The sequence below is a fragment of the Chaetodon auriga genome, chromosome 24 (genome assembly GCF_051107435.1).
Source record: "Chaetodon auriga isolate fChaAug3 chromosome 24, fChaAug3.hap1, whole genome shotgun sequence".
Taxonomy (NCBI): Eukaryota; Metazoa; Chordata; class Actinopteri; order Chaetodontiformes; family Chaetodontidae; genus Chaetodon; species Chaetodon auriga.
Window position 1 is genome coordinate 3437340 of NC_135097.1, and position 27148 is coordinate 3464487.

The 27148-nt window shown below is 46.1% G+C and overlaps 1 protein-coding gene across 1 annotated transcript; it reads left to right on the plus strand.

The window, feature by feature from the left end:
- The first annotated feature begins 757 nt into the window (after positions 1-757).
- On the plus strand, positions 758-26471 carry hdac8 (histone deacetylase 8). The gene is made up of 11 exons (XM_076725636.1): positions 758-988; positions 1100-1152; positions 3996-4126; positions 5131-5272; positions 5497-5609; positions 5720-5797; positions 5887-5995; positions 6231-6403; positions 6861-6955; positions 16545-16650; positions 24087-26471. Exons 1-11 carry the CDS (start codon positions 875-877, stop codon positions 24107-24109), a joined length of 1137 nt encoding a protein of 378 aa, XP_076581751.1. The 5' UTR covers positions 758-874; the 3' UTR covers positions 24110-26471.
- The last annotated feature ends 677 nt before the right edge of the window (positions 26472-27148 follow it).

The window sequence follows — 27148 nt, forward strand, 5'->3', positions numbered from 1 at the left end:
TTTATCAGCGCATTATCCAGAGTCATACCAGTGATAGATAAAATAATGGTGTTTTATTTTTGGCACTGTGCCTCAGTGAGTGAATTGTGGTTGGTGTACGTCAGTTGTTTTAATGCCCTCTAGCGAAAGGCATGGATTCCTCTTTCTATAGGAGGCTGCTGGAGATTTTTCCATGAACAGCAGTTGTCCTGGATAGAAGCCCTCTGTTTACTTTGCTCATTACTGGTGTAGTTTAGTGGGGAATTGCCGTTACTTGTAAATTATTCCCCAATAACTGTATTTTCATTCCAGTTTTTCAGATTGTTACCCCGAATACATTCTGTTTGGGGAAATTTTGTGGTGAATATGGTGAAAAGGTGGTGATATGCGGTAGAATCCACTCACAAAATTGAAAATAAAAGATATGTGTTGACTGGAAATGTATTAGTTTCGGAGGTCGGGTCCTAGTTAACCTAAAACGTCGTTTCGTACCCTTTTGAAACGGTAGCTACTTTAGTGAAAGGCAAAAAGACTACAGTTAGTCACAATGCTTTGCGCTCTACGTGCGTTCCACTGTAATCAAACGTCCGCGCGCGGAACTTTCGCTTCGATGTTTGTAGCCGAGCAGTTCTCCGTCTTCCTGGGCCCAAAATCGTCGGAATCTCTTGTATTAAATAAGACAAAATCATCCAACAGTGTGTATATTTTTTAGATTCTATCACCGTCGTCTTCCCGCTAACCGAGTGGTGAAGAGCAGCCGTTAACCGGCTGTACCGGGGGGGAATGTTGACGGTGTGACACCGAAGTAGAGAAGGAGACGCCGCTTGCATCTCTTCGCTGGGAAATTGTTTTAGCGACATTCTCCGTCAAATTATTCCCATTTTATCTGTCGTAAATGAGTCGTACAGGGGACAGTGATGATGACAGCTGCGGTAAACGGAGAGTGGCGTATGTCTACAGCCCGGACTACATCGAGACCTGCGACTCTTTATCCAAAGTGCCAAACCGGGTGAGTCGCATTGAATGAGCAGCGTCCTTTAAAGACAGCTAGCACGTCTTCACTCGCCAGCTCTGCTTTACTGTGTCTTTACTTCATGGTTTCTACCGTCTTCACTTCCAGGCGAGTATGGTCCACTCACTGATAGAAGCCTACGGACTCCTCGAGCACATGAGGTGAGTGTTATCAGACAGGTAACGTTTGTTTCTGACCTGAACGGAGGAAACAAAGTGTGTTTTAATCGGAGAGAATGGCTTCAGTGTGTTAAGCTAGCTGCTCTACTGTGGTACACTGCTTGAATTTGAGATCGTTGTATTAAAAAGCTTGTTCCAGTGTATTTTATTGCTGACACACTTCAGATGTTTGATTGCAGCAATCAAAAACCTTGTCAACCAAAAAGACGAGTAAACACAGGCATTAAACCTGCTTGGTAAGCTTGTTTTGAGAAGGAATATGAAAGCACACCATTTAACAATATGTGCTGTGTCCTGGTGAGTGACTGGACACATACAGACATGCACTAAAACCAGATACAAGTCTGTAAAACTTCACCTTGACTGGAGAACGGATCATCTGTGTTAACCATCAAATCAACCGTTAGCTGCTATTAAAGCTGTTGTATGACTTCTTGTACAGAACTCTCTTGAATTTTTCTTGAAAACCTTCATCTTTAAAGAACAAAAAGCTGCTGGATTGTGCTCGAGCTGTCCTGAAGCTCTTCATCGCCGGAGTCCTCACCGTCCTCTAAATCAGGGGTATCATTTGGAGGGACATGTTCTTCTTGTCATTTCATTTGTTACACTCCCAGAGACTTCTTCTGGCTTGAACATCCTCCAGTGGTCCCTTCTGTGCTCTTAACCTCTATGTACATTAAATGTGGAGTACACATTAGTGTGAAAGTTACATCCTGTGTATGGACTCTGGACTCTGTGATTAGCTTTTAAATGTGTGCTGTGTGTCATCTGATATGATGAATATAACCTGTGGAAACATACTTGTATTAGTATCATAACTGTAAGAAGTTCATGAAACAGGAGAAATGCAATTAATTATTTTATTTTGCCAATTAAAGTGGGAGAAACCGGAGCACCCGGAGAAAACCCAGCATGACAGCGGGAGGGAGCGCACAGAGTCCTGTTGCTGTGACTCTTGAGAGGATGCACCCACCCATCACCGCGCCACCATCGCCACCACTACCACCACCTCTGTCTTGTCTTGTTGTGTCTTAGAAAACCAGACCTTGCAGAAAGAAGAGTCCAACTGACACAGCCAGCAGACACAGAGAAAACACTGTGAATCTGACCAGGTGTTTCAATACAAGTTTCCACCAAGCGTTGGAGGTTTTCTCCTTCTCTGGCCTTGCACTGAAATCCCTGATGCAGTCCTGCAGAGTCTGTACGACAGTCGCATCCACACCTGGATCCTCTAACTTGATGAGAGGCTCCAGCTGCCGCCTGCTGCCGAACTTCCTCTTCAGCTCTTGTATCACAGTCTTGCACACCTTCTTTGTGGTCTTGAGATCCGGACAGACGAAGTCTGTGATGTGGGACAGACCCTCCATCGTTTCGTCTCGGAGTCTCTTGATGTGCGTGGTCCACTCCTCCTGGCTGCGTTCCTGGAAGGCGCTGCACTTGACCAACACTCTGGTGGTCAGCAGGGTGACAAAGAGCCGGAGCTCCTGTCCTTCCTCAAGTGTGGACTCTCCAGCAGAGAATGGAGGGGTCTCAGGAGACGTGGATCTGAAAGGCTCGACCGTGGTGACCTCAGATATGTCTTCCTCTCCTTCCTCAGATGTAGACTCTCCAGCAGAGGCTGCAGGGGTGTCAAGGAGCCGGGGCTCCTGTCCCTCCTCCGGTGTGGGCCCCCAAACTGAAGCTGGAGGGGTGACAAAGAGCCGGAGCTCCTGTACCTCCTCAAGTGAGGACCCCCCAGCAGTGGGTGGAAGGGTCTCAGGAGACTTCGGTCTAAAAGGCTCGACCACGGTAACCTCAGAGACGTTCTCCATCTCTTGTCGTGTCTGTGTACGATTGTACACAAATACCTCACGTGTCGGTGCTCCTAATATGTGCGATTCAAACACCTCACGTATTAGTGCCTCTGATACCGTCCGTTATTCAGAAAACTCGCGTGCAAGTGCCTCTGATGTCGTCCGTTATTCAGAAAACTCGCGTGCAAGTGCCTCTGCTGTCGTCTGTGATTCGTACTGGTCTCGATAGTTTTGCGATCTGCGCTGTGAGACCTGATCCTGGCTTTTATAGGCTGAGTGGCTTTGATGTCTTTGATGTCGACATTCTAAAATCGCGCTTTTGACGTAGAGCGCACGCGCACACCCACGACGCGCCCGCACGTACACGCGCATGTACGTGCGACTTTTGAATGTAGACACGACGAACATTCTCTTCCAAACAAGTGACAAGACTTATTCCATTACTTATTTAATAAACTGTACTAACTATGTCACCTTTGGATTCTTCAGGCGTCATTTCAAATCAATGCATTTGTGCTGTTCTGCACACGAGCAGCTGACAGGTGCTTCCACCCAGCGGTAACACGTGGAACTACAACACAGCGCTTAAGGTCACTGACTGAGCCTATTGGGTAAAGAGTGGGACTGCTGGCAGTGGGGGAATACAAGTGTAGCCCGCCACACAAGTATATTTACTCATTTACTGTACTTGAGCACAAATTCGAGGTACTTTTACTTGAAAATTTCCATTCTATGCTGTTCTATTTCACTACATCTCAGGGGCAAATATTGTACTTTTCACTCCAAGATAAGAATTTGAAATTAAGTCTTTACAGCCGGCAAGTGTTATAAAAAAAGCAAAAAGTTGGTATTTTCTTTCACTGCTGACTGTGTGGCAGCTTTTTTTTTTTATGCTTTTTGATCCAAAAGGGCCTCGGTTGGTCTCACCAGCTCACAGTCTCCCATGAATCATCTGTAGAGGTGCGCTGGTTGGTTTTATCCACACACACAGTATTTTATTTGACAGTATTTATTTTTGTCCTGTCTCTCCAGCACCGTCAAACCTCAGCTGGCCACCATAGAGGAAATGGCCAAGTTCCACACAGACTCTTACCTGGAGCACCTTTGCAAGATCAGCCAGGATGGAGACAACGATGACCCCCAGTCAGCTGACTACGGCCTGGGTGAGGAAGGCCGAGAGTAACTTTTCACCAGTGTGTCGTCTGGCTCAGTTCATTGCAGCATAATGTGGAAACTGGAGGGATTAAAGTGTAATGAGAGGCAGAAAAGCTTTGTGTGTCACCAGCAGAGGGCGATATTAGACAAGATTAAAAGAGCACACAGTCCAGGTCAAGGCTTTGAGTCTGCTAATGTGTCGTTTCAGTTTATTTTAACGGGTGGTGCTTTTCTTGCCCTGAATTAAAATAATATCTGGATTGCTTTTCACATTGTTTGTGTGTGTTGGGAGAGATGGGAATACGTTAATCTAAGCTGGACCTCCACCGGGTGGGACGCAGTCAGAGAGATCCCGCCGCGGTTTGTTGTTCTTGGCTGAACCGAGCCCGAGTCCATCCTTCAGCGAAGTTTGCCTTTCTAACTTTAGACTAATCCTCCAGCTCAGCCTCCCTGGTCTCACATCCTTGACTCGTTCCCTCTCTGTTCATTCATTCGCCCTCATCCGTCTCTGCTCCTCTTCACGTCCTCGACTCTTCGCTGCGCTGCTTCCTCCTTTTGTCTTCTCCGGTTCATCCTTCCGTCTTCTCTCAAACTGCTCCACCTTTTCCAGGATGAAGACATGTCTCTGTCTTCCGTCTCTCCGATTTATTTCACGCCTTTTGCCATCCATCACGTCCATTCGCTGCCCTCACTTCTGTCCCTCCCTTCCTTTTTTGTCTCATTTGTCCTTCGTCTCTCTTTAAATTCTTCTATGAGGGCCTGAATCAGCTTCAATCAGAGGAAAAATTAAGAAGGAATAAATGTATTTTCCACTCATAATGCAGCTTTTCTGTGTCTAAAGATTTACATCCCTGCTCTTTTATGCTGAAGTGCAGTTTTTTATTAATAAATTACTTGTATTGTCATCGTTTCCCATTGAGTCTTGACAGTATATTGCAGTATATTTAGTGCTGTTTAGTGCTTTTATTATAATTTTGGTCATTGTTTATGTTCTGGGCTGCTCTGCCTCCAGGGTACGACTGCCCGGTGGTGGAGGGGATATATGACTATGCAGCAGCAGTAGGGGGCGCCACCCTGACAGCGGCCCAGTGTCTGCTCAACCAGACGTGTGACGTGGCCATCAACTGGGCGGGGGGGTGGCACCATGCCAAGAAGTAAGCCCACCTGTTGCCCACACAGCCTCACAAACACAGGAAGTTCTGCCAATTCCTCCGAAATACCTGATGTCATGATATAATTTATAATGTCAGAGCGGATGGTGGAACATTAGATATCACTAAGTTCATCAGCTCCACCGGTGGGCCCGATGGGGGCGCTCCAGGCGAAGGTGGGACTGTCAAACCTTCCTGTTTTGTTTGCCCCTCTCGCCGTCTCACAGGGACGAGGCGTCCGGTTTCTGTTATGTGAACGACGCCGTGCTGGGAATCCTCAGGCTGAGGGAGAAATACGAGAGAGTCCTGTACGTGGACGTGGACCTGCATCATGGAGATGGTACACACACGCGCACGCACACACACACACACACACACACACACACACACACACACTCTTTGGTTTGAAAGTTCAGTTCAGTCATTGTTTTTCTCCTCCTCTCGCTGCAGGTGTGGAAGACGCCTTCAGCTTCACCTCCAAAGTCATGACCGTCTCTCTGCACAAGTTCTCTCCTGGATTCTTTCCAGGTTGTGTTTGCGTGGAAAAAAAAGTGTTTTGATGTGATAACTTGTGTTGTGAGGCAGTGTAAGATGAGTGTGTGCGTGTGTGTGCGTAGGTACGGGTGACCTGTGTGACACCGGCCTGGGTAAAGGCCGCTGGTACGCCGTGAACGTCCCGCTGGAGGACGGCATCAAGGATGACAGATACTACCAGATTTTTACCAGGTACACACACACACACACACACACACACACACACAATGCCTGAGGAAGGTCAGGGTCCTCCATAGAGCAGCGCTAATCCTGGTCGGACTGTCTTATCGTCTCAGCTGAGTGTGATTGGCTGAGACACCTGTCAATCAGGCAAACATAAACACTGGAAAAATGACACATCAAAGATGTGGAATGAAAGTGCTTGCTCCTGATTGGCCCTGATGTTTCAAGCTGTCTCGTTCTGCAGCGTGATGCAGGAAGTGCGGGCGCATTTCAACCCTGAGGCGCTGGTGATGCAACTGGGCGCCGACACCATGGCGGGCGACCCCATGTGCTCCTTCAACATGACCCCGGTGGGGGTGGGCAAGTGTCTGCAGTATGTCTTGGGGTGGCAGCTACCAACACTGCTGCTGGGAGGAGGTACGCCGTGTGTGTGTGTGTTTATTATTCTGGCTGATGCTTTGTGTGTTGACGCGTAGATGCAGGCCGGTGTGCGTGCGTGTCCTCCTCTACAGGCATGTGTGCTCAGCGTACACAGTTTAATGAAGGGTCATGTACAATGTTTTTGTGTGTTTGCATTTGCTTTGAATCTCAGCACACACACACACACACACACACACACACACACACACACACACACCGTGCTATGTTCCAGACCCCTTGGCCAGATGATAGCTACTACTTATACAACACAATGAAGCCATTTTACTCAACTACAATCCCACCTCTCTTCCTTTCTCTCCCTCCCTCTCTGTCCCACATACTTTCTCTCTCTCTCTCGGTTCTTGTCGTTCTCTTAACTTCATTCCATCTCTTCGTGCATGTGATCACAACACGATGTCCGTCCCTTAAGCTCTGTCTGTTTGTGTCCCACCAGGCGGTTATAACCTGGCCAACACGGCTCGCTGTTGGACCTACCTGACGGCGTCCGTGCTGGGAAAGACGCTCTCCTCTGAGATACCAGACCACGAGGTACGACGACACACACTCTCATCCCTGATAGGCGCGGTCACACACATCCACGTGTTCCCACACGGACACAAACGCGCTCATTCATTGCGCCGTCGCGGAAAATCACAGGCCAACACGCACACATGAAAAACACAAACACACGCCCCTTGTGTTCGCTGTCTGCTGAGTCACTCCGTCTAATCAAAGATGGCCGCCCGCTTCTCAATAAAGGGGTTTGTCTTCAGGTGACTCAGACGATGTGTGTGAGAAAGAAGGCGACCAGTGTTGACAATTCCTCTCAGTCCGCCTCGTCGAACACTGGCTCCTCTATTTCCATCTCGTTTGGCATAAAGGAGAATTTTCATGTGCCGTGTGGGAATAATGGCGTCATTGAAAGAGAGAGGAATCGAAATCCAGCGATTGGTTCTGTGTTTATTTTAGACACGAAGCGTCACTGCCACGTCCTCCCTGCTGGTGGTACTAATCAGGGATGTGATTTGGTTCAGTGTTTGTGGGAATAAACGATCACATGCATCATTACTGTCAGAGGAGAGAACAATGAGGAAATTATTGCAAATGGTCCCGAGTCAAGGTTCACTTATGAGCTTTTTCCAGGCCTTTCGATCACATCTCACCATCGTCATTTAAGCTTTGAGTTTAGACAATTTTAGCGTTAAGCAATAACATTAAAGCTCTCTAAGGTTGTGTTTCGCACTGTTCACTGCTTCAGCAAAGCATCTGTCGCTCCCTGTCAGTCAGCCTTCCTAAGATAAGATAAGATAAGATAAGATGTGACTTTGTCGATCCCACACCGGGACATTAAGAGTCGTCACCAGTCGTCACCAGTCGTGTCTGCACAGCCAGTGTGTTTATGATGAAGTTGTTCAAAGTCCTGTGTTGATCCAGGATCTTAGCTCTAACGTAAAAATGTCCCCGGACCCTCCTGCAAAGCTCCACCCAGCACTGAGAGGATTCAAACCTCCCTCCATTAAATCATCTTTTCTGCGATGAACCAATGCAGCTCAAGCAGTTATTCAAACACAGTATTCTGAAATCTCACATTATAAAACGTGTTATCGTCAGCTTTGAACTGACACACTCAGTAATAATGATGATGACACATCGACGTGCATCGCAGTGATTCGTTTGTTCCCAGATGAAGTGAACATGCGCATAAACGCCCTCCAAGCTTCGAAGCAGCTGCAGGGAAAAGCATGACTCCATCAGTCGTCAGTGTTCTGAATTACTGCAACAAGTATGAATTATAGTCTGGTTACTGTCAGTGTTTTCGGTGTTGTGTTTGTTTGAACCAGAAACTCTCACCGCAAAATGGCTTCCATGACACCGCTAATAAATCAGATCAGTGCGTTCGTGTCACCGCCGCTGTTTTACGACATGAAGAGGTTTCCTGGAGGCCGGCGTTAACGGGATTATGAAACGCAACATGTGCTTATTGCAAAAATCAGGTCACTGCGGATCATGTGCTCCAAGTGGAGCTTAATCTGGTGATTGGCCGCGCTTCGGCCGTCGTGTGGATGTAAACAAACGCGCCGCCGCCGAGACGTGAATGAAAACGCTCTGCGGATTTACCGCCGCGTGGAAGGAGCGATGGACGCGAGGCCGCTTAATGCTCCTCTTCTCATTAGGCTAAGTGGGAAATCAAATAGACCCATCCTCGCTCTAAATAGAAGCCAGTGGATCCGTCTCACACACACACACACACACACACACACACACACATACACACACACACACACACACACACAAAGAGTCTCTTTCTCCAGCAACTGATTTTTGGACCTTGTCTTGGTCAAATGTAATGAATAGCTGTGTGTGTGTGTGCGCGCGTGTGTGTGCGTGTGTGTGTGTGTGTGTGTTCTGACCGTGATAAAGGTACCTCTTGTTTCTCCTCGTCGGCATCCAATGGCCCTAAATAGCCTTTGACCTCATTAAGAAGCACTCACTGAAAACAAAGCAACTATCAGTGCGGGCAGCTGCTGCAGATGATGAAGACGAGAGGACACACACACACACACACACACACACACACACACACACACACACGCACTTATCCCTGAAATCCCAAAGATCCCAAACAAACAGCCTAATGGCTTTTCTTAACTTAAAAAGTGCTTAAAGGCTTCTTTTTCCCATTTCGAAGGTAATATTCATCATTTTCTCAACGAAGTCACTACACAGCTTTACACAGATGTGTGTGTGTGGGTGTGTGTGTGGGGGCTCTTGGCTCTGTCCTTGCCCGTTGTGCTCGATAAGAGGGGCATTTATCCATGATGACCAAGCAAAGCTGAAGTTCCAGCGACACGGGGAACAAAAACCACCTTTGTACCCCTTTTCTGTGTGTGTGTGTGTGTGTGTGTGTGTGTGCATGTGTGCATGTGTGTGTCTACTGTAGAAAAAAAGCGCATGAATGCACACATTTATTCCAGTCAGATAATGCACAGGCCTGTTTTATGACATTTTTGTGTTTCATTGTATGATAAATTGCCGTCAGTGTGGAGGAAACGGCTGTTCCTCTGATGGGAAGCTGCACTAAAAGAAGGTGTTTTCATTGAGGAAAACATCCTCAAATTTGTCCGTAATTAACAAAATTTGTGAAACCAGAGTAAACCAGAGTTTGAACATCCAAAAACAGCCACTTCAATCACATCTGGTTTGTTTTATCTGCTCAAATCTCACTGAAATCTCTCCAAACAAATACGTCTGGTTTGATTTTCGCTTGAAATATTTTGCTGAACATGTTTATTTATAATGATTTTTTTTTTCTCTCTGTTCAAGAGGGCGAGGGTGTTCAGTTTGGGGCATGTACAAACCGTACACTGATGATTAAAAATAGTAGTCTAAAAAACACAAACATTAGTCAGAGTTGGCCAGTCACATCAACAATAGTGCTGTAATATTCACTGATTACCAGACAAAATATTACCCTGCAGATAACCCACACAATGGCCTGCTTCTGTCACACTTATTATCCCGCCGTATCTTAGAAAAACACAAGTAAAAAGTGCCTTTTGTAGTCATTAACCCTCCCTGTTGACTCGTATTGTCTATTAGCGCTCAGCTGATCCTGATTGACCTCCATTGTCCGATAGCGGCGGAGTCGATCCGCGTGTGAATCGGAGGCAGCAGTATGGGGCGCGCTAAGAATAACCACAGAGGTCAAAGGTTAGTTAGTGTTCCTGATTGGACGGGCACGGGGATTGGCTTTTCTGTTTTTGAAGAAATGTCCTTCAGCGTACTTGTTGTTCTAACTTCTCTGAGAACATTTCTTTGTGGCGTTTGACCTTTTACTGTCGCAGCAGCTGGTAGCTCGCCGTTAGCTTTCTGTGTTGTTTCATTGCCTCAAATGTCAGATACGCCTTTGATGAGATTGCCTTAAAGGTGATGTTATGTGGAAAAACAGAAGGGTTTCATGCTGGGGGAGTAGCTGCACTGTTCTGTGCTGTGGGGCTTATTTGGAATAACCTCTGAAAGTCTTAATTTGATGGCAGTTAACAGCCTTAAGATGTAAGGAAATGATAAATCTGTCCACCAGTGTTAAACCAAGAGGGGAAAGTCAGCTGTTGCAGCACAAACGGGCAGAATTAAGTACAGATATATAAAGAAAATTAAGTATTAAATCTAAATAAAATTACGCAAGAGCAAAATGCAAGGCAAAATGCAAGGCAGCTAATATGCAACATCATCTCAGGCGTCGTAGCGCAGCAAAGTGTATTATATGTCAGAATAATGCGATATAATCCACTAAAACAATGAACAGTATGATAATATATGTGATTAAGTAATATCCTGAGACAGTATAAGTACACATATACTATATCTGGATACAAATACCAGCAGCAGCGGCGTCACTGCAGCAAAGTGACAAGTTAAACCACTGCAGGGCAGCAAAAACAAGGTTTTTCTTTAAGTTACTCCATAAATCAACGATTAGACAGACGCTCTCCGACATGCTCGTGTTTATGGTCCTACGTTCTGCCCAAATTTGAGAACACACAAAACGTTCTGTGCCAAATGTTAGCATGTTAGCGTCACATGCTCATAGTGATGCTAACGCGACTGTCTGCGTGCTCAAACGTACAGACGATGGCCGGTTTTCCACGCTGGTGTGAGGTTTTCCTCTCTAACCTGCCCACCCTGAAGCCCTCCTCTCCTCTAATTCTGTTTTCTGCCATTTCCCAGCAGCTCAGTTCCTCCCATAAAAAACAAACCACACATCCAAACTTCCTGCGTCTGCCCTGCTGCCTCGCCATGTGCTCCTCTGTCGCTGGTGTGAATCCAGCTCGTATCCTTTGTCTCACACTGTACCTTCCCCTCGTTCCGTCGCTCTTCTGCTTCCTGTCTCCAGCGCAGGCCGGCGAAGCACACGCTGCTCGTGCTAAAAATATGCTGGAACAGAAACTGGCACCTGGACTAGCTTGGTTTGCACATTCTGGATTTTATAACATGCTATTAGCCACTCACGCTAATCCAGGTCGATTTTAAGTGCCCAAAGCCTTCATTTCATGGATCTTGAACTTTTATAGCGAGCAGTAGTCGATCTAAAACATGCTTCTGTGACGTTATGTGTCCATTGTCTTGCATAAGGAAGCAATGAATGCGTTTCTGGGTAAGCTGTAGCTCATTAATGAGAGCTTTCCATCCATCCATCCAAGTCAATTAGACGATAACGGATTATGACATTGAAGGGCTTGTGGAAAAAGTCTGTGTGGACAGATGTTGCTGTAATGATGATGGATATTAACGAACGGGTAGAACGCAACTCCCACAACACAAGTCAGTCCAAATGTGTGTCTGTCTCAGAGCCACACAGGAAGGGAGGACATCTCTGGTCCCAGATTGGCAGCGGGGAAGCGTCCCGCCTCTTTACTTCCTCCTTCCTCTTTTCCTGTCTGCAGCCACTTCCCGTCCTGCCCCTCGCCGCCGTCAGGGATGTGTCGGCTCCCAGAGTCACGGGCTCAATCACCGGAAACGTCACCGGAGTAGAATGTGTGCGTGTTCCCGAAGGGGAATTTGTCTGTTTACAATGTGACATAGAAAAATGTGCTGTGGAGACGCTGATTATTCCACTTCAGTGCGTCTCTTATACGTCTTTCTTCATCAAACGTCTCTGCTGCGGATCATTAGACTGAATCAGGGTCGGCGCAGTGGGCGATCAGTGTTAGGATGCAGCTGAAACAGTTGGTTTCCTGTCTGGTTTCCTTCAGGGAGTCACGTCTTTGTTGCAGTTGTCTTTTCAATGTTTGTGTTTCAAGTTCATGGGCAGGTTTGATCCTCGAAGACCGCACCATCATTCACTGTCCTATCAGGCAGCGTGTTTGCATAAACCCCAGAGGCACCCGACTGGAGGTGCACCAAATCCTAACATGCACCATAATTGGCATTTTCTTTTGACGAATTTCTCAAAAAAAGTGCTTTTTGTTTTGCTTTTCAAGTCCTGAAATCAACCTTTATGTGGTGAAGTTCGGATGTATCGCGCTGCGTCTGCACACCTCATCATTGTTCAGTGTTTACAGCGTGCTTCACAGCAAATTTAATGAATTATTCAAACATTTTTATAGCATAAATCAACAATTCATCTTATCACACACAAGAATATTGAGTATGAGCCTTCATCCATTTCAAAGTTACCCGACTGTACCCTGAAAGACCTTTATGATGGAGCAGAAAATGTGAAATATAACACACTCTGTTAAGCTCCATACATGCACTGCACAGACATCGTCTTCTGCTCTGATCAGCTGTGTTTTAAAGCTGAGCGTGGACTCCTCTGCACTCAGCATTTCTTCCACTTCGTTCCCGTTTAGCTTTCCGAATGCTTAAAAAAAAACGCTCTTTGCGGGGCACCATGCCTTAAAAGGAGAACTGACAGATGCGTCTAAAAAAGATGGATTGATGAGAGAGCATGGAGGATGGGAGGGAGGGAGGGAGGGAGGTGTACGTGCGGTATGTGACTGTGATTTGGGCATCGGGCCGCTTTCCCCTTCCTCGCCGAAAACATTTATTAGATAGCAGCTTGATAGCAGACGCTCCATTTGTGTTTTTCCCCGAATGTTTCCCCCTCCGCCGTGCGGCTCGGCATCCTTCATAGCTGGAGATCCTGCTGATCGCTGTGAAAACAAACACTCTCTCTCTCTCTCTCTCTCACACACACACACACACACACACACACACACACTGCTGTCCACAGATGGGCTCATGCACACGAACATGTTCTGGCTTTCAGCTTAAACACACACACTAATAAATGCACACGCACTGATAAGTATAGAGATATATTAAGAATACTACTAGTACTACCATCACTACTACTCTGCTACCAGCACTGTTGTAGCTAATACTGCTGCTTATGCTGCTTTTCCTGCTTCACTGTACTCAGATGAGCAGGAGCTGAGCTTTACGAGCCGAGCTATGAGCGATCCAGACGTCGGCGCTGCGTCCTCTTCAGCCGTCCGACACGACCGACTCGTCTGCAGACGGCTTGTTGGCGGCCCGGCGGGTGGGACGCTCGTGATGCACACAGAGCCGTTCAGTGTGATGCTGTTTATACGAACCAAACGTGTGCAGATAAGAAAAAGCATGAGATTAATAAACACTAACAGTGTGCTGTGCTGTTAATACTGCTGCTTTAAGTAGTACTGATGTTCTAATAATCATCGTTATTTTCACTGCTTTTATTTCGATTTACACACACGAACACACACACAGCGTTCTCTGCGTCTAGGCCTGTTTCTCATACAGACAAGGTCGTCCCAGTGAGTGATGGGCACAGGGTCCGTGTCAAGGACCGCGCTGGTCAGCGGGTGTTTTCTGTCTCTTGACCTCGTCCAGGTGACGTAGATTGGCTGCGTCACTGAATCAAAGCCTCTCTTTTATCATCCTCTCCATCTCGAACGCTCACTCCGGCGTTTTTCTGTCGTTCTGCTCGTCCAAGAAATATTAGGAATATTCTGGAGATGTTATATTAAGATGAGTGTTTGGTTCAGTGCGTCTGCAGCTCTCTCGTCCTCGCTTCCTCCCTCTCTCCTCGCCCTTCGTCCAAGCTAAACAAGCAGGCAGCGGGAGGCTGTGTGTGCGATTCCTGTGTGTGTTTTTGTGTTGCTGGACAGCAGGAGACAGAGCACTGGGTTCATGGGAATACTGTGTGTGTGTGTGTGTGTGTGTGTGTGTGTGTGTGTGTCTGTGTGTCTGTGTGTGTGTCTGTGTGTCTGCTGCTCTCATGTTGAGCTCTGTTGAGACCGGAGGTAAGACACAGAAACTCATCGGAGCTAATTGGAAACAGACAACCACACACACACACACACACACACACACACACAGGGCCTTACCTTGATATGCATGTACACACACAAGCAAATATCCACGAGCCTTCACACACAAACACACACATATATGTATATACATAAATATACACACACTCTTACGTTAAGATGTCGTCGCTAAACTAGCATGCATTCCCCCTCTGTGACTCACACACACACACACACACACACACACAGGGCTGTTACACAAAGACAGAGTAGTCTTTGTCTTTCAAGTACACAAAAGTATACTCCTACTGCATGTTGGCTAAGCTGTGTGTGTGTGTGTGTGTGTGTGTGTGTGTGTGTGTGTGTGTGTGTGTGTTGCCAACAGGCTGTCTGAAGTCCTCTCTAATGACATCCATCTAATCCACTAAAGAGCTTCAATCCAAAACAACACGTCCCCGCCTTCAGAGCGGCCGTGGCATTATCGTGGAAATCATTATGGGATGTTTGCGCCGACTCAAAGGAGCAGCCCGACGTGCTCGCGGAGCGTGTGCAGTCCGAGCGTCATGTCAGCGGCGCGTTTTGCAAAGCAGACTGTAAAGCAAAAGCACATAATATCGTGAGCGGTCGTGGACCTCGAGCTGAGAAAGCTTTGTCCGGCGTTCATGCTCCGATGGTTTCGAACTTTTTAAAGGGAGACTTTGGGTATGTGCTGTACGTACGAGCAGTTTTCGGCCCGCTCGGTGTTCTGCTGAGTCTTCAGAGGCCAAGGCTTTCACAACAGTCTCTGCGAGTGGACTGACGCACTTGTGGTCAGATCTGGCCTCCGAGTTTGTTTTGCTCTCATGGCACTGAGTCACGGCCCGACAGATTCCCTGGAAATATGTTTTTTCAACTGACGTGCTCTGGTTTTAACTTCTGGTTGAACCCACTCTCTGGATTTCCACCTGTTTTTTTGTCTTCTGGCTGGTTTTGTTTCATGGAGTTGGTCCGACTCTGCGTGAAATGCCAGGAGACTTTGGTATTTGCTGAAATCTCAGGCTCTCTTTCTTTGATTCTTCATGTTGCTGAGGCCCAGCCTGTCCACTGGACTTTGACTGATTTGTGGTTCCTCGTCTGGGATCTGTATTACATTTTCTTTCTGTACATGAACAAGACTAGTCTCATGCATTTGTTTGTGTTAATGCAGCTCGGAGACAACACACTGGGATCAGAAAATAAGGAACATGTGTCCATCTGAGAGCTCTGATGGGGGTTTTTGTTGTTGTTTCATCCTGGCTTGAGGGATGGCCACGTCGGTCTGTCTGACGGTCCAGACTGAGACATCTCGACGAACACTGGACAGATTCTGTGAAATGTTGTCCAGATACACATGACGCCCAGAGGACGGTTCCCACCGACTTTGGTGAAGCTCCGACTTTTCCTGGAGCTCCACCATGAGGTTCACATTTGTGGTTTCATTTGTGAAATATCGCCACAACTATTGGATGGGTTGCCGTGAGATTTGGCATTAATTTTTATGTCTCTATCAGGATGAATTGTTTTAGAAATGTGATCCCTGATTTTGCATCTAGCGCCACCATCAGGTCAATATTATAACTTGACCAATGACTTATGGACCTGCATAATTAATGACATTCCCACCTGCACTGTACTTTTTGTTTATTGCTGCTTAGCAATCGTTAGTATGCTAACATGCTAAACATCATACCTGCTAAAAATCAGTATGTTAGCATCATCATTGTTAGCATTTAGCTCAAACCACTTCTATGGCGAAGCTCAGCCTCACAGAGCTGCTAGCATGGCGGTGGAGTTGGTCTTGTTGTCATTTTTCAACACTGTTTCAGTCAAGAAGTGGAGAAAACTGTACTAAACACAACTTTCATTGCTAATATTCAAACTACTGCTACTTTAAATATATTTATGTATTTAAATATGAGGAAAAAATCAATGATCTATGATCTGTGTCTGCCAGAAAGAAAGAGAAGAAAGAAAGAGAAGATAGTTGATGGCGCGACAATGTCTTTGATGTTTTCCACTGCTTTGAATTTCTTTCAATTTTTTTTTTTAAATGATCCCTGAAAGCCTGCGTAAATATTCATCACCAGTCAGTTTCAACATCCAGCTCTTCAAAGTCCAAACGGGGCCCGAAATTTTCCAGCAGCATAGCAGCTGCATTCTTTAAAGAAGAGACAAAGAGGAGCGAGTGTACTCTGGCGCTCTGCTGCAGCGACCTTGTGCAGATGTGAGGGATGAAAGTGTGACTGCGAATAAGAAAACAAGAACAGAAACATCACTTTAAAAGCCATGAAAGCAGACGTTTGACACGCTGGTTGTTGTGTTAGTTTTTCACAGAGTACGGACCCGACTACTCGCTGGAGATAAGCCCGAGCTGTCGGCCAGACCGCAACGACTCCAAACACCTGGACCAGGTCATCAGCACCATCAAAGGTGTGTGTGTGTGTGGATGCGCAGGTGCGTCTGCTTGTGTGGGTGAGGGTGAGGAGGCGGCCGTGTGTTTGTGTGTCTTCTGAACCCTCGACCACCTAAAGCCCTTTTGTCTCTGCGAGGCTCTTTTTATGTGTGGTTTCATGTGTCTGCTCTTGTTTCTATACGTCTCTGTGTGGGATGAAAGTATGACTTGTTCTCTCCCCCCCCCCCCCCCCCGCTGTAGCTCTTCACATCCTTTTGTGTGTGTGTGTGTGTGTGTGTGTGTGTGTGTGTGAATATACAGTGCTGCTGACCCCACTCTTTTATCCACAACCCCTTCAATCAGAGTCTGGGTCTTGTGGTGTTTTCTCCTTTCTGCATCTTTCTCTTTCTATATGTTCCTTTACATGTGTGTTTGTACATTAATCTGCGAGTGTGTGCAGCCGTGTGGTTAAACCCGAAGCCGGGCTTTTGGTCTCGGCGCTGACAGCCCGCAACACCCAGGAGAGATCCTCCGGCGGGGTGAAACGTAGGCGAAGAGTTGAGCGGCGGGAGAGTTATTGTAAGGAGGCGAGGTCAGGAACGAGCGAGGGGTACGTCGACGAGCGGAGTTCATTTTCCGAACTTTATGCTTTATATAGCCGCTTTTTGAGAGTCTGAGTTTGATCATTCGGTGTCTCATAAATGTAGAAGATCCAGTGTGTTGAGGTGTGAACCACAGACCAACAGGAAATCCTCCTTCCTTTCCCTCTGTCAGTGAAATGTCGGATTTGACGCAGCGTTTCTGCGTGCGAGAGAGCGTCTGATTGGACGAAAGGTGCTAAAACACTGCGGCTAATGGGAAGAGGCCGGGAGGAAGGAAATATGACCACAATATGGTCACATCGCCGTGTTTCATGTTGAAAAGTTAGGCTGAAAAATGTAAGATCTGTATTTCATGACTTTTTTCAGTTTCATGTTGAGCCTGCAAACCACAAAATTGTACATGTAAGACATTTGAACTACCTCTTCTACAGTAACTGGGAATCAAGTGCCTTGCTCAAAAGCACCACAGCTGTCGTCATTGAGAGGAAGAAGAGGTCATTCTTTGATTAACTCTCTGTATCTCTCATGGGTTCTGCTAACATTTAGCATTTAATGGCTGTTTTTCTGCACTTTTAGCACCAAAAGTGGTGCTAAAAGCTGCTAAACATCTTCTTTACTCTAAAGGCACGTTAGCTTCCATCAGGTGTAAAGTGTGCCTGCACAGGTTGACTGTGCTGCAGGTTAAAGCTCATTTCTGTGACCCTTCATCTCTCCGTGATTCATAATTTTGGGATTTAATTTCAAGAAAGTCACGTCTCTGCAGCGCAGCATCCACATGTTAACAGCAGAGCGTAGCTAGCATAACGTGCTCCAGCTCGTTCCAAGGCTTTACAGCTCAACCTCAGTAAAATCTCTGATTACAACGACGTGCAAAGACAAGAGGAAAACACGCACACACTCTACACACACACAGTCGATGTGCTGCTAGCTAACTAGGTACAGCTAACGTGCTAATGCTAATATACGTTTGTACCTTAGCTGCTCCTGCTTGAATAAGCTCGGACTACAAAAACACTCCAGCGGTTAAAGTCTTGTGAATACTGTAAAGCTTCTGTTCATTAGCATCAGGGCTAACTGTCGCTGTTGTAGTGAAGTTCTTGGTCTTTGCACTTCCTGTTTTGAACACCCATCAGTCCCTTCAAACCCTCAGATCTCTGCCTTTGCAGAGCAACAACTGTGTTATGTAATGAGCTACACTGAAACCAATAAGTGATCGCTGGGAGAGCTGGAAGTGACAGAAAGTTAGCTTTTTGGTGCGCTGAGGAAGTACTCAGCCATGTCCAAGAACGGCTGATAATCATTTTTATATGGCTGTGTTGGAACTGCTGTTTGACGAGCTGACTTGTTTCTTCATCTCAGCGTGAATGGAGAGCCAAAACGAGGGGAAAATATGTGTTCTCAGATTTTATCCCCATTAAGAGTGGACGTGGTACCAATTAGCAGCTAAGACTTTGTGCGTTTGGACAGATCAGATCATCTCACTGTGGCAAACAACAAACTCGCTGTTGGAAGCAGCGGCGACTTGTCCAAACAGCATTAAGCCCTGCGCTCTGAAACACTCCAGGTCGCATCAAATCAAGGGAACGGGAGTTTATTTGCCGAAATTCACTCGGCCTGTTGGCTCGCATCAAGTCATCACAACCGGAGGGGCTGAAAGTATCGCTGGTTTCCAGTCATACGGCTTTTATTAGGGGCGACGGAGGGGACGACTGGATGGACGGAGGGAATGAAAGAGAGAGAAATGAAATGCAGGCAAGCCAGAGATGGAGAGAAAGTGGGAGAATGTGTGTTTGGCTGCTGCGTCCCATCTGTCTCTCCTGTCGGACCCCTCGTTCGCTGCCTTTGCTCTGTCAGGGCTGATTCAGCTTTTCACTTTGAGGGGTGTAAATTGACTGAATTTTTAGTTATTGCTGGGATGTGTTGGATTTTTGTCGAGAAAACTTGTTCTCCTGATATATTTTCCTGGAGAGCCTGTTGGACAAAGATCATGGCTTCCCTGACCGTCTCTCGTGTGTCGGGGGGGTTGTCTGCTTCTCTGTTCCCTGCATCCACTTCTTTCTTCCATTGAGGTTTTGGTCCTGATTTCAACCTGTCAGATCTGTTTTATGTCTTCATCCCTGCCTTCTTTTCTCCTGCATCTCTCTCTCTCCCTTCTCGTTTTTGCTAAACGAGCTCTGTCACACAGCTTCTCAGCACACAACAAGCTGTCAAAAAGCCAGAACTCAAGGAGAAGTGAGGGATTATAATTTTAAATACGGGTGTAAATGTGCGCGTCGTTCGGTCTCTGCGTCCGATTAAAGAAAGGCCTGCATGTCTGCTGGCTCAACGAATGCACACACACGAGTAAGGATCGGCTATAACGGACGCACACACACCTCCAGGCGAACATATCCACATGACATCATCGGGGTGGATAAGTGTTTCTCTGGTTTGGAAGTGCTGTGCTGCTTATAAACATTGGTTTCCCCGAGAAACTGAGCCGTGTGAGTTTGCATGTATGTTTGCGTGCCCACATCTGCTGTCTGCTGGCACGAACGGACCGTAAAGATTTCAATCTTAAAGTGGTAATCCCCAAAAATCCTTTCATTTTTTTCATTTTCCTGAAGCATGTGGTATGTCCCAAAGCTTATAACGCCGAGCACCGTGTGTGCTCACTGCGCGTTATTGCTTCATCGCTTGGCACCAACAGGAAATGACGCACATGCAGTTTTTCAGTGGATGGAAACATGGAGCGGTGGCTTTACCAGGAGTGAGGCAGAAAATGTGCTTTTTGTCCTGCGGGCGGCGCTAATGAAAGGCCTTGTTTATGGCTAAATATGGGAGGACACCTCAAACTCAACAGACCAGACTCGCTGGACTTTTGTCACCCTCGTCAGCCGCTAATGTCCTTAAACTCAGCCGTGTGTTGAGCTGAATGATAATGTTAGCATGTAAGCTACCGTTAGCAACAAGCTTGTCAGGCTCAGCTGTAAGGAGTTTTACTTCATTAACTATCTACTTTATTGCGACTCGTTTTTCAGGTTGTCCGTCTATCTGTTCATCTGTCCGTTATTCAGCAGCATTCACTCAGTATGCTAACGTTAGCTGAGTTTGGTAAGTCTGAAAACCTAGCTCAACCTAAGTGTAGCTTCTCTTTGAGCTGGATGCTAACGTTAGCGCTTTTACATTCTCTGTCTCTTTCACGTCCTTCTTCTCTTCTACCTTCTTTCTTTTGTGTGACCTCTGTTTTATAAAAATGTGACTTAAAGTTCGCTCACTTGCTACAACTAGCACGCAAACATGCCCACAGTTTCTATATTTACATGTATGCTAACAACCTTTGGCATGTTAGCGGTTGTATGTTTATTGCTGAAGTCAGTAGGATGGATAGGATGCTACTTTTAGCATGGTGCTCTTTTTTGATAACGTTTAGTATGTTAGTGTAACATAGTAGCAGGTTTAGCATGCTAACGCTAGCAGGTTACCTGAGAAATTTTCATTGGATAAGTTTGACTCAGAGCCACGTCGCTAACGTGTCTAGAAAGTCAGTAAAGAGCCTTTAATACAGAGTCAGCTCATGTTTCTGAAGTAATAGATGCCAACATGTTTCCCTCACAGACGCGACAGCTTCCTCTTAATGCATGCGATAGAAACAAATGACAAACACTGTGACGGGCATCAAAAACATTCAGACAAAGGAAGAATATCGGCCTCAGCGTGCTTTTGTGTGCTTTCTAGCATTCTTATCTGGGGAGTCACTCGGGCTTTCCTGTTGTTTCCCTCTCAAACAAACACACGGCGGCTTGTTTAGCGGGCACATTAATTAAAATGTGATTTTTATTAGGTGACTGTCGGAGGCAGCAGCAGCTGTCTGACTGCGTGTCACAACTCTGTGTTTACGAGACTCCGGTAGCGTGATTTCCCCTGAGGCTGCATGTGTGTGTGTTCGGCTTCATCAGTGTGACGGTGGTGGTTTCTGTGTGACTCTATCTTATCTGTGTGCAAGTGTGTGCGTCAGCATGGAAATATTGCAGCATCTTTACATCCAGATACTCGTAGTCGTTAATCCTCCCCTGCGCTGACATGAATAGACATTCACAGAAAAATACACACAAATGTTCACAGAAGACATACGTACACATGCAGAATACCACCTAAGAAACACACACACACACACACACACACACACACACACACACACACACACACGTGCAGTATGATACCCACCCACAGATGCTGTGATAGATTAACGTTAGCAGGTAGTAAATATCAGAGGCCCCCGTCGGACGCTCGTCAATTCACCGTCTACATCTGGAAAGTGAAGAGAAGCGGCGGGATGGAGGGAGAGAGGACTGATGGCTGGATGGGGGACGCAGGAAGAGACAATCTGCAGCTCTTCAATGAATCTTTCAGTCCATAAAACATTGGAAAATAATTAAAAATGCCCATCACAAGCCTCTGATCAGTTTTGTAGTTTTTACCCCGTCAGCTGTCGCTCTGTCGGTGCTGCTGAGGGTCCATTTGTGACCGCTCTTCCTCTTTTCTAATGCAGTTTTCCTGTTTTTAGCACACGTCGTGATTTTTGAAACCTTCCCCCTTGTCACAGTGGAGGGTTTTTGCATTGTTTGCAAGTGTTGCCCCAGAAACGCCGTCGGCAGCTATCTGTCCACAGTTACCTCATGCGGCCTTTAAAGTTCACGTGTAAAGTCAGAAACCAGTGTGACTCACTCGCAGCTATAACTGCTTTTGTCGCTGTAATTTTACAGTAATTGTTGCCTGAATTTGTGAGGTGGAAAGGGAAAGTCTCAACCCAAAGAAGGAATGATTGTGCTGAGTTGACAGTCTCAACAAAAACCAAACAAAACAAGGCTAATAGGATTCCCTGCATGTTGCAGTGGAAAGTCCAGACGGGAAAGTTTTGGCCTGAAAACGGTCATTAAATTTAAAATGGTAGGGTCTGCATCAGTGTGGGACAGATGACGGAGGTCAGGGAAGTTCGTTGTGAGGAGAGCGGTGATATTTTAAAGGACTTCCACATATACAAATTAGCTTGCTGCTCTTCTTTAGTGTTTTCGTTGTCACGAGCCACACCTCAGTTTGTCAGTAACCAGAGTCAGTTTTAACACTTTTACACCAGGTGCTGCCTTTGAGAGTGCAAGAAAAGGAGTTGGCAAGAAAATGAGAATAAATCAAAACGCACCTGAAATGAGCCTGGGCTGAAAGTGTTGCTAACTTTGGCACTGACCCCCTTCACTGGCAAGCAAGACACGGGAACTTGGTTCAGGTCGTGGAGGAGTTTTAGCATTAATCACCGACAAATAGCCTAAACTGTGGACACGCTACGCTGCTACGTTCACAGCTAACATCACTGCTAACTTCATGCTAACTGTCACACACACGTTTTTTAGTTATTCTTTATAGCAGTTTGCATTATGCAGAACACATTTTAGCTTAAAAAACATCTTAAACATGCATTTGTAAAGAAACGTCCATGATGCGAGGTGCCGGGTGGGGAGTCAGCTTTGGATACGCTGGCAGAAGTCCTGCAAAAGCAAAAACAGCTACTGTCTGACATGTAGATCTGAGTTGTAGGAAGGCAAATTTTACAGACTGTTTACAGGATAACTGTACCCCTGATGCACTGCAGCCACTGTGTGCAAAGACGGGGTATTCAGCCCATCTGACAGGGCTGTGGGGGGCATGTTGGACAAGAAAGGGTCAGAAACCTCAAGCGTAACGAGTAATCCAAGAGTCTGGAGGTGAATTAAAGCCTCAGACGCTGCACAGAGCTCACCACTGTGCAAAGTTATCATCATTTCCTCTTTTCATGCTGACAGCCGTGGGTAAACAGCACGATTAGACTGTGCACAGCTGGGCGACGACGCTGTGGCATAATTTGACCAGGTAGAGGTTTTTGTCCAGATGACCCTCTGTTCCTTTCTTCGCGGGGGGGCCGTCATGTTGCCAGCACAGTGACCTTGTTAAGCTGAATGAGGAGGCGGCGGCGTATTTTTGTGCTTCTGGTGGTCTGAATACAGCCTGAAGGCTCCCAAACAGGCCAGTGAGCACGAGTTTCGGGGTATTGATGTTTTAATGTGCGCTTGTGTTTGGAGCCGCCTGCAGCAGCATGGCCTTCTCTAACATACAAGCCACAGTGATCAGCATCCAGAGGACAAACACGAGGACGTCTTCACCAACAGTGGAGTCTGTCCAGCGCGCTCCGCGATAAAACCGCCGCCGCCGCCGCTGTCACTGCAGGCAGAACATGACAGCTCCACAATGGGCGACAAACAGGACATCCTCCCTCACTGCGTCAGCACGGCAGCTACATGTGTCAGAGCAATTACTCATCCACTGTGTGTGTGTGTGTGTGTGTGTGTGTCAGACACGGAGGCCAGTCTGTGCCCTCATGCAAATGAACTCGCCGTGTTGTTGAACGTTATTTCCATATCGATTCCCCTCTTTGCATGCTTGTATTTCCTCAGGAGCGACGCGACTTACCTCGGCCAGATGTTATTTTGCATTTTCAATGGTCTGAGTGTGTGTGTGTGTGTGTGTGTGTGTGTGTGTGTGTGTGTGTGTGTGTGTGCTTCCATCTTTGGTTTGGTTTCTCCTGTTGTCTAACGTGTATTTAACCTCTTTTTGTATCTAACTTAATGTGATGGATTTGACTTTTTCCCTCCTCCTCCTCCTCCCTCTGTGTGTGTGTGTGTGTGTGTGTGTGTGTGTCTGTGTCTGTGTCTGTGTGTGTGTTTGCGTGTGTGTGTTTGTGTGTGTGTGTGTGTGTGTGTGTCTGTGTGTCTGTGTGTGTGTTTGCGTGTGTGTGTGTGTGTGTGTGTGTGTGTGTGTGTGTGCTCACCCCTCTCATTTCTCTCTCTTTCTCTTGTTTACAGGGAATTTAAAGAATGTGGTTTAGGAGTCAGCAGCCTCCTCCTCCTCCTCCTCCTCCACACACACACACACACACACACACACACACACACACACCATGTTTCCAAACCAGGTCGATGCTCTGCGGCTTTAATGAAGACAATATGGAGCAGACCCCTTCGGCCCTGAGGCACGGAGCGAACGAGGGAGGGATGAAGGCAGGAAAAAGAGAGCGAGTGAGGCTTTTGGAAAACATTAGCTGAGTGTTTCCAGGGGAAAACAGTTTAATGGGGGGGGGGGGGGCGGGGGCGTCATGTGGTTACTGTACAATGTTCACTGTTTTTAATCCTTTTGTGTTTTTGGAAAAGGTATGTGTGTTTGTGTGAATGAGAGAGTTTGCGGTGAGTTCAGTGTGTGTATGTAAAACTGAATTACAGTGGGTTTTTTACAGTAAGTGCACCCAGAGATTTTGGCATTAAAGGATGCGTTTGTGTACATCCTATCAGTCGGGGACTTTTTTAAGCTAAACGGGAAAACAGATCTGCCAGGTGTCAGGTTTCACGTTCACCGCGGTGCCGCTGTGATTTCAGCCCTCTGAGGACAGATAAGCTCTAAAACAGACAAAAAGCGAAGGTTCCCCGAACGCCTCGTTATGCTTGTAAAAACCCCTGGGTTTCTGCACAGGCCCGGAAAGTCCTGTAAGTACATGAAATGCATTTTCCAAAGTCTTGAGAAACTTGGAAAGTTTACAAACAAACAGTGTGGAAAAGTTTGGAAAACAGGCGGTTACACGTCGTAGAAGTTGATTTGCTCGGCCGCATTGTTTTGACCCCTGGGCGAAATCTGCAAATTAAACATCTGGACGGAGTTTGGAATTTTAAATGGAAAATATGCAGAGAAAGTTGAAAAGGTTTCTCTTTTCCAGAGACAGACAATAACAGATTGCATGAACTTTTCGAAGGTTTCAGATAAAAGCAGCCGGTCTGGCACCGCCGAGACCGAAGTTAAATCAACTTCAGGTCAGTAAACAAACATGGCTGCTGCTTGAAGACCGACAGACGCAGGACAAGAAATATATTCTTCACAATTCTACAATTTGGTCGCTAAAATGTTCTGTATCATTGCTGAGCTGTTGTGTTCCCCCACACAGTTTATCACCAAAAACAGGCTGAAATCTTAGAAATCTTCTGGTAAAGAATCTAAAAATTGTCTAAATGATATGCTAAAAAATAAAGAAACATAATCCTCTGTAGTTGTATTTGTAGTTGCCTTTAAATGGTAATTCTTTTTAAACCTGGGCCTTGTTTTTACATATTTTGGAGTCGAGATGAGTAATGGATATAAAAGGTTTTGGATTTGGAAACGGGCTGCAAAGTCATCGTTTGGGCCAAATCCTCCCACTGAAAGTGTTTGTTTTCGCCACAGACGGGCTCTCGTTGTTATTCTGAGTGTGACAACTTGATCACAGTAGTTCAGATGTGAAACAAACTAAGCAGCCAAAGCAGCGGCAGAACAGCTACTCCTCAGTCCTGCGAGCTAAAATTACCGTTTTTTTCAATGGAGTCTGGTGGCTTTGAACAGAGTGACGCAACAGCTGTTTCTGGGTAAACAGAAAGGATCTTACTCTTTAGAAAAAGGTCAGTTTCTGTCGGGATCCTTTCCATGATGTTGTCAGGCGCTTGGAATAACAATCTGATCCTGTCAGTGACAAAAACAAACACTTTTAGTACTTGGACGGGCGCGTTTGCCTTCAGGGCTTACGTTGCAGCCATTAGTGCCTGTTTGGTGGCTGCTGGTGATTTACTCGACCAAATCCAAAACATTTTGTACCTGTTAGTCATGTGGACCCTGAAATATGTTAAAAAATACCACAATAACTCTTGAAATGCAGCTATATTATTTCCAAGTACTCTACAGTGTCTGTAAATGTACAGTTTATGTTTTTTTTGTTAATGCATCACCAACATTTTCTTAATTAACAGTTCACTAAAATGCCTAAATAGTTCTCTGCATCTGCAGAGGTTTAGAAGACAGAAAAATCTTGTTAATCCCTCCAGCTGTAGTGTTTGTGATGTGGCACATTAGTCACATTGCACAGCTTCAACCACATGAAACTGAGAAGTGACCAAAAGCTTCAGATCCTCTGATGGAGCTGAGGCACATGTGGAGGCTCAACCTTCGCAGAATCACAGAAAGGTGTGAAAAATGACTTTTTGAATTTGGGATTGCACCAAAAGTCTGAAAGATGCACGTGTTCAGGGCCAAACTCCTTTTTACAACACCCATTTTTAGTAGAAAGAGCTTTTAACTGAACGCTTTAACTGAAAGTTTTTTGTTTGTTTTTTGTCAAATGACCAGAATTGTAGTCAGTAAAAGCATTAAATCCCTCACTGGTTCTTTTTGAACAAGTGTCATTTGTGCTTTTTTTGTTGCTGGGCTTTTATTTTGAAAAAACCTGCTGTACCTCGCATCCTTAGCAAGCTGCACATTTTTAATTTTTAATAGTTTTAAAGGTCACTTCCACCACAAATGAACGTCTGTGAAAACACTTTTCACAAAACCGTACACTCGCTGTCACGTGGTCAAAACCCTCAAATCCACTGCAGACAAACGTCAAGTCTCGTCTATCAGGCAGTTTGAGGATTAATGTTTATGCCTTTGTTTTCACATTTTTCTTTTTTTTTTTCTTTTTTTTTCATCTGTTGCCGTGTTTTGACGTACACGCTGCATCGCGGGCGTTCGTCGGAATAAAAGACGAGAGCATGTTGTTGTCATGTGTCTGTGCAGCGTTCTGAGCGGTGATTTATGCAGTGTGGGCTGTTTAATAGAGGCTTTAATGGAGAGCGTTTGAAAGAGGAACCACAAATGTCGAGCTGTTTCCTTTAGAAGTGATGTTCCCCAAATTAATGGCCTAGAAATTCACACCAAATGTAGGACTCACCAGTCAGAGCTGGCATGTGCTGAGCAGAAGTGAGCTGTTCAGTGTGTGTGTGTGTGTGTGTGTGTGTGTGTGTGTGTGTGTGTGAGGATTCCCTGTGATCTTTATGAACACTGCTGCGGTCACCTCGGCGGTTTGAGCACAACG

Coding starts and splice junctions, on each gene's coding strand:
- hdac8 (XM_076725636.1), top strand. CDS start 875: ATGAGTCGTACAGGGGACAGTGATGATGACAGCTGCGGTAAACGGAGA. Junction 5,273..5,496: donor GGGTGGCACCATGCCAAGAA/GTAAGCCCACCT, acceptor GCCGTCTCACAG/GGACGAGGCGTCCGGTTTCT. Junction 6,404..6,860: donor AACACTGCTGCTGGGAGGAG/GTACGCCGTGTG, acceptor GTGTCCCACCAG/GCGGTTATAACCTGGCCAAC.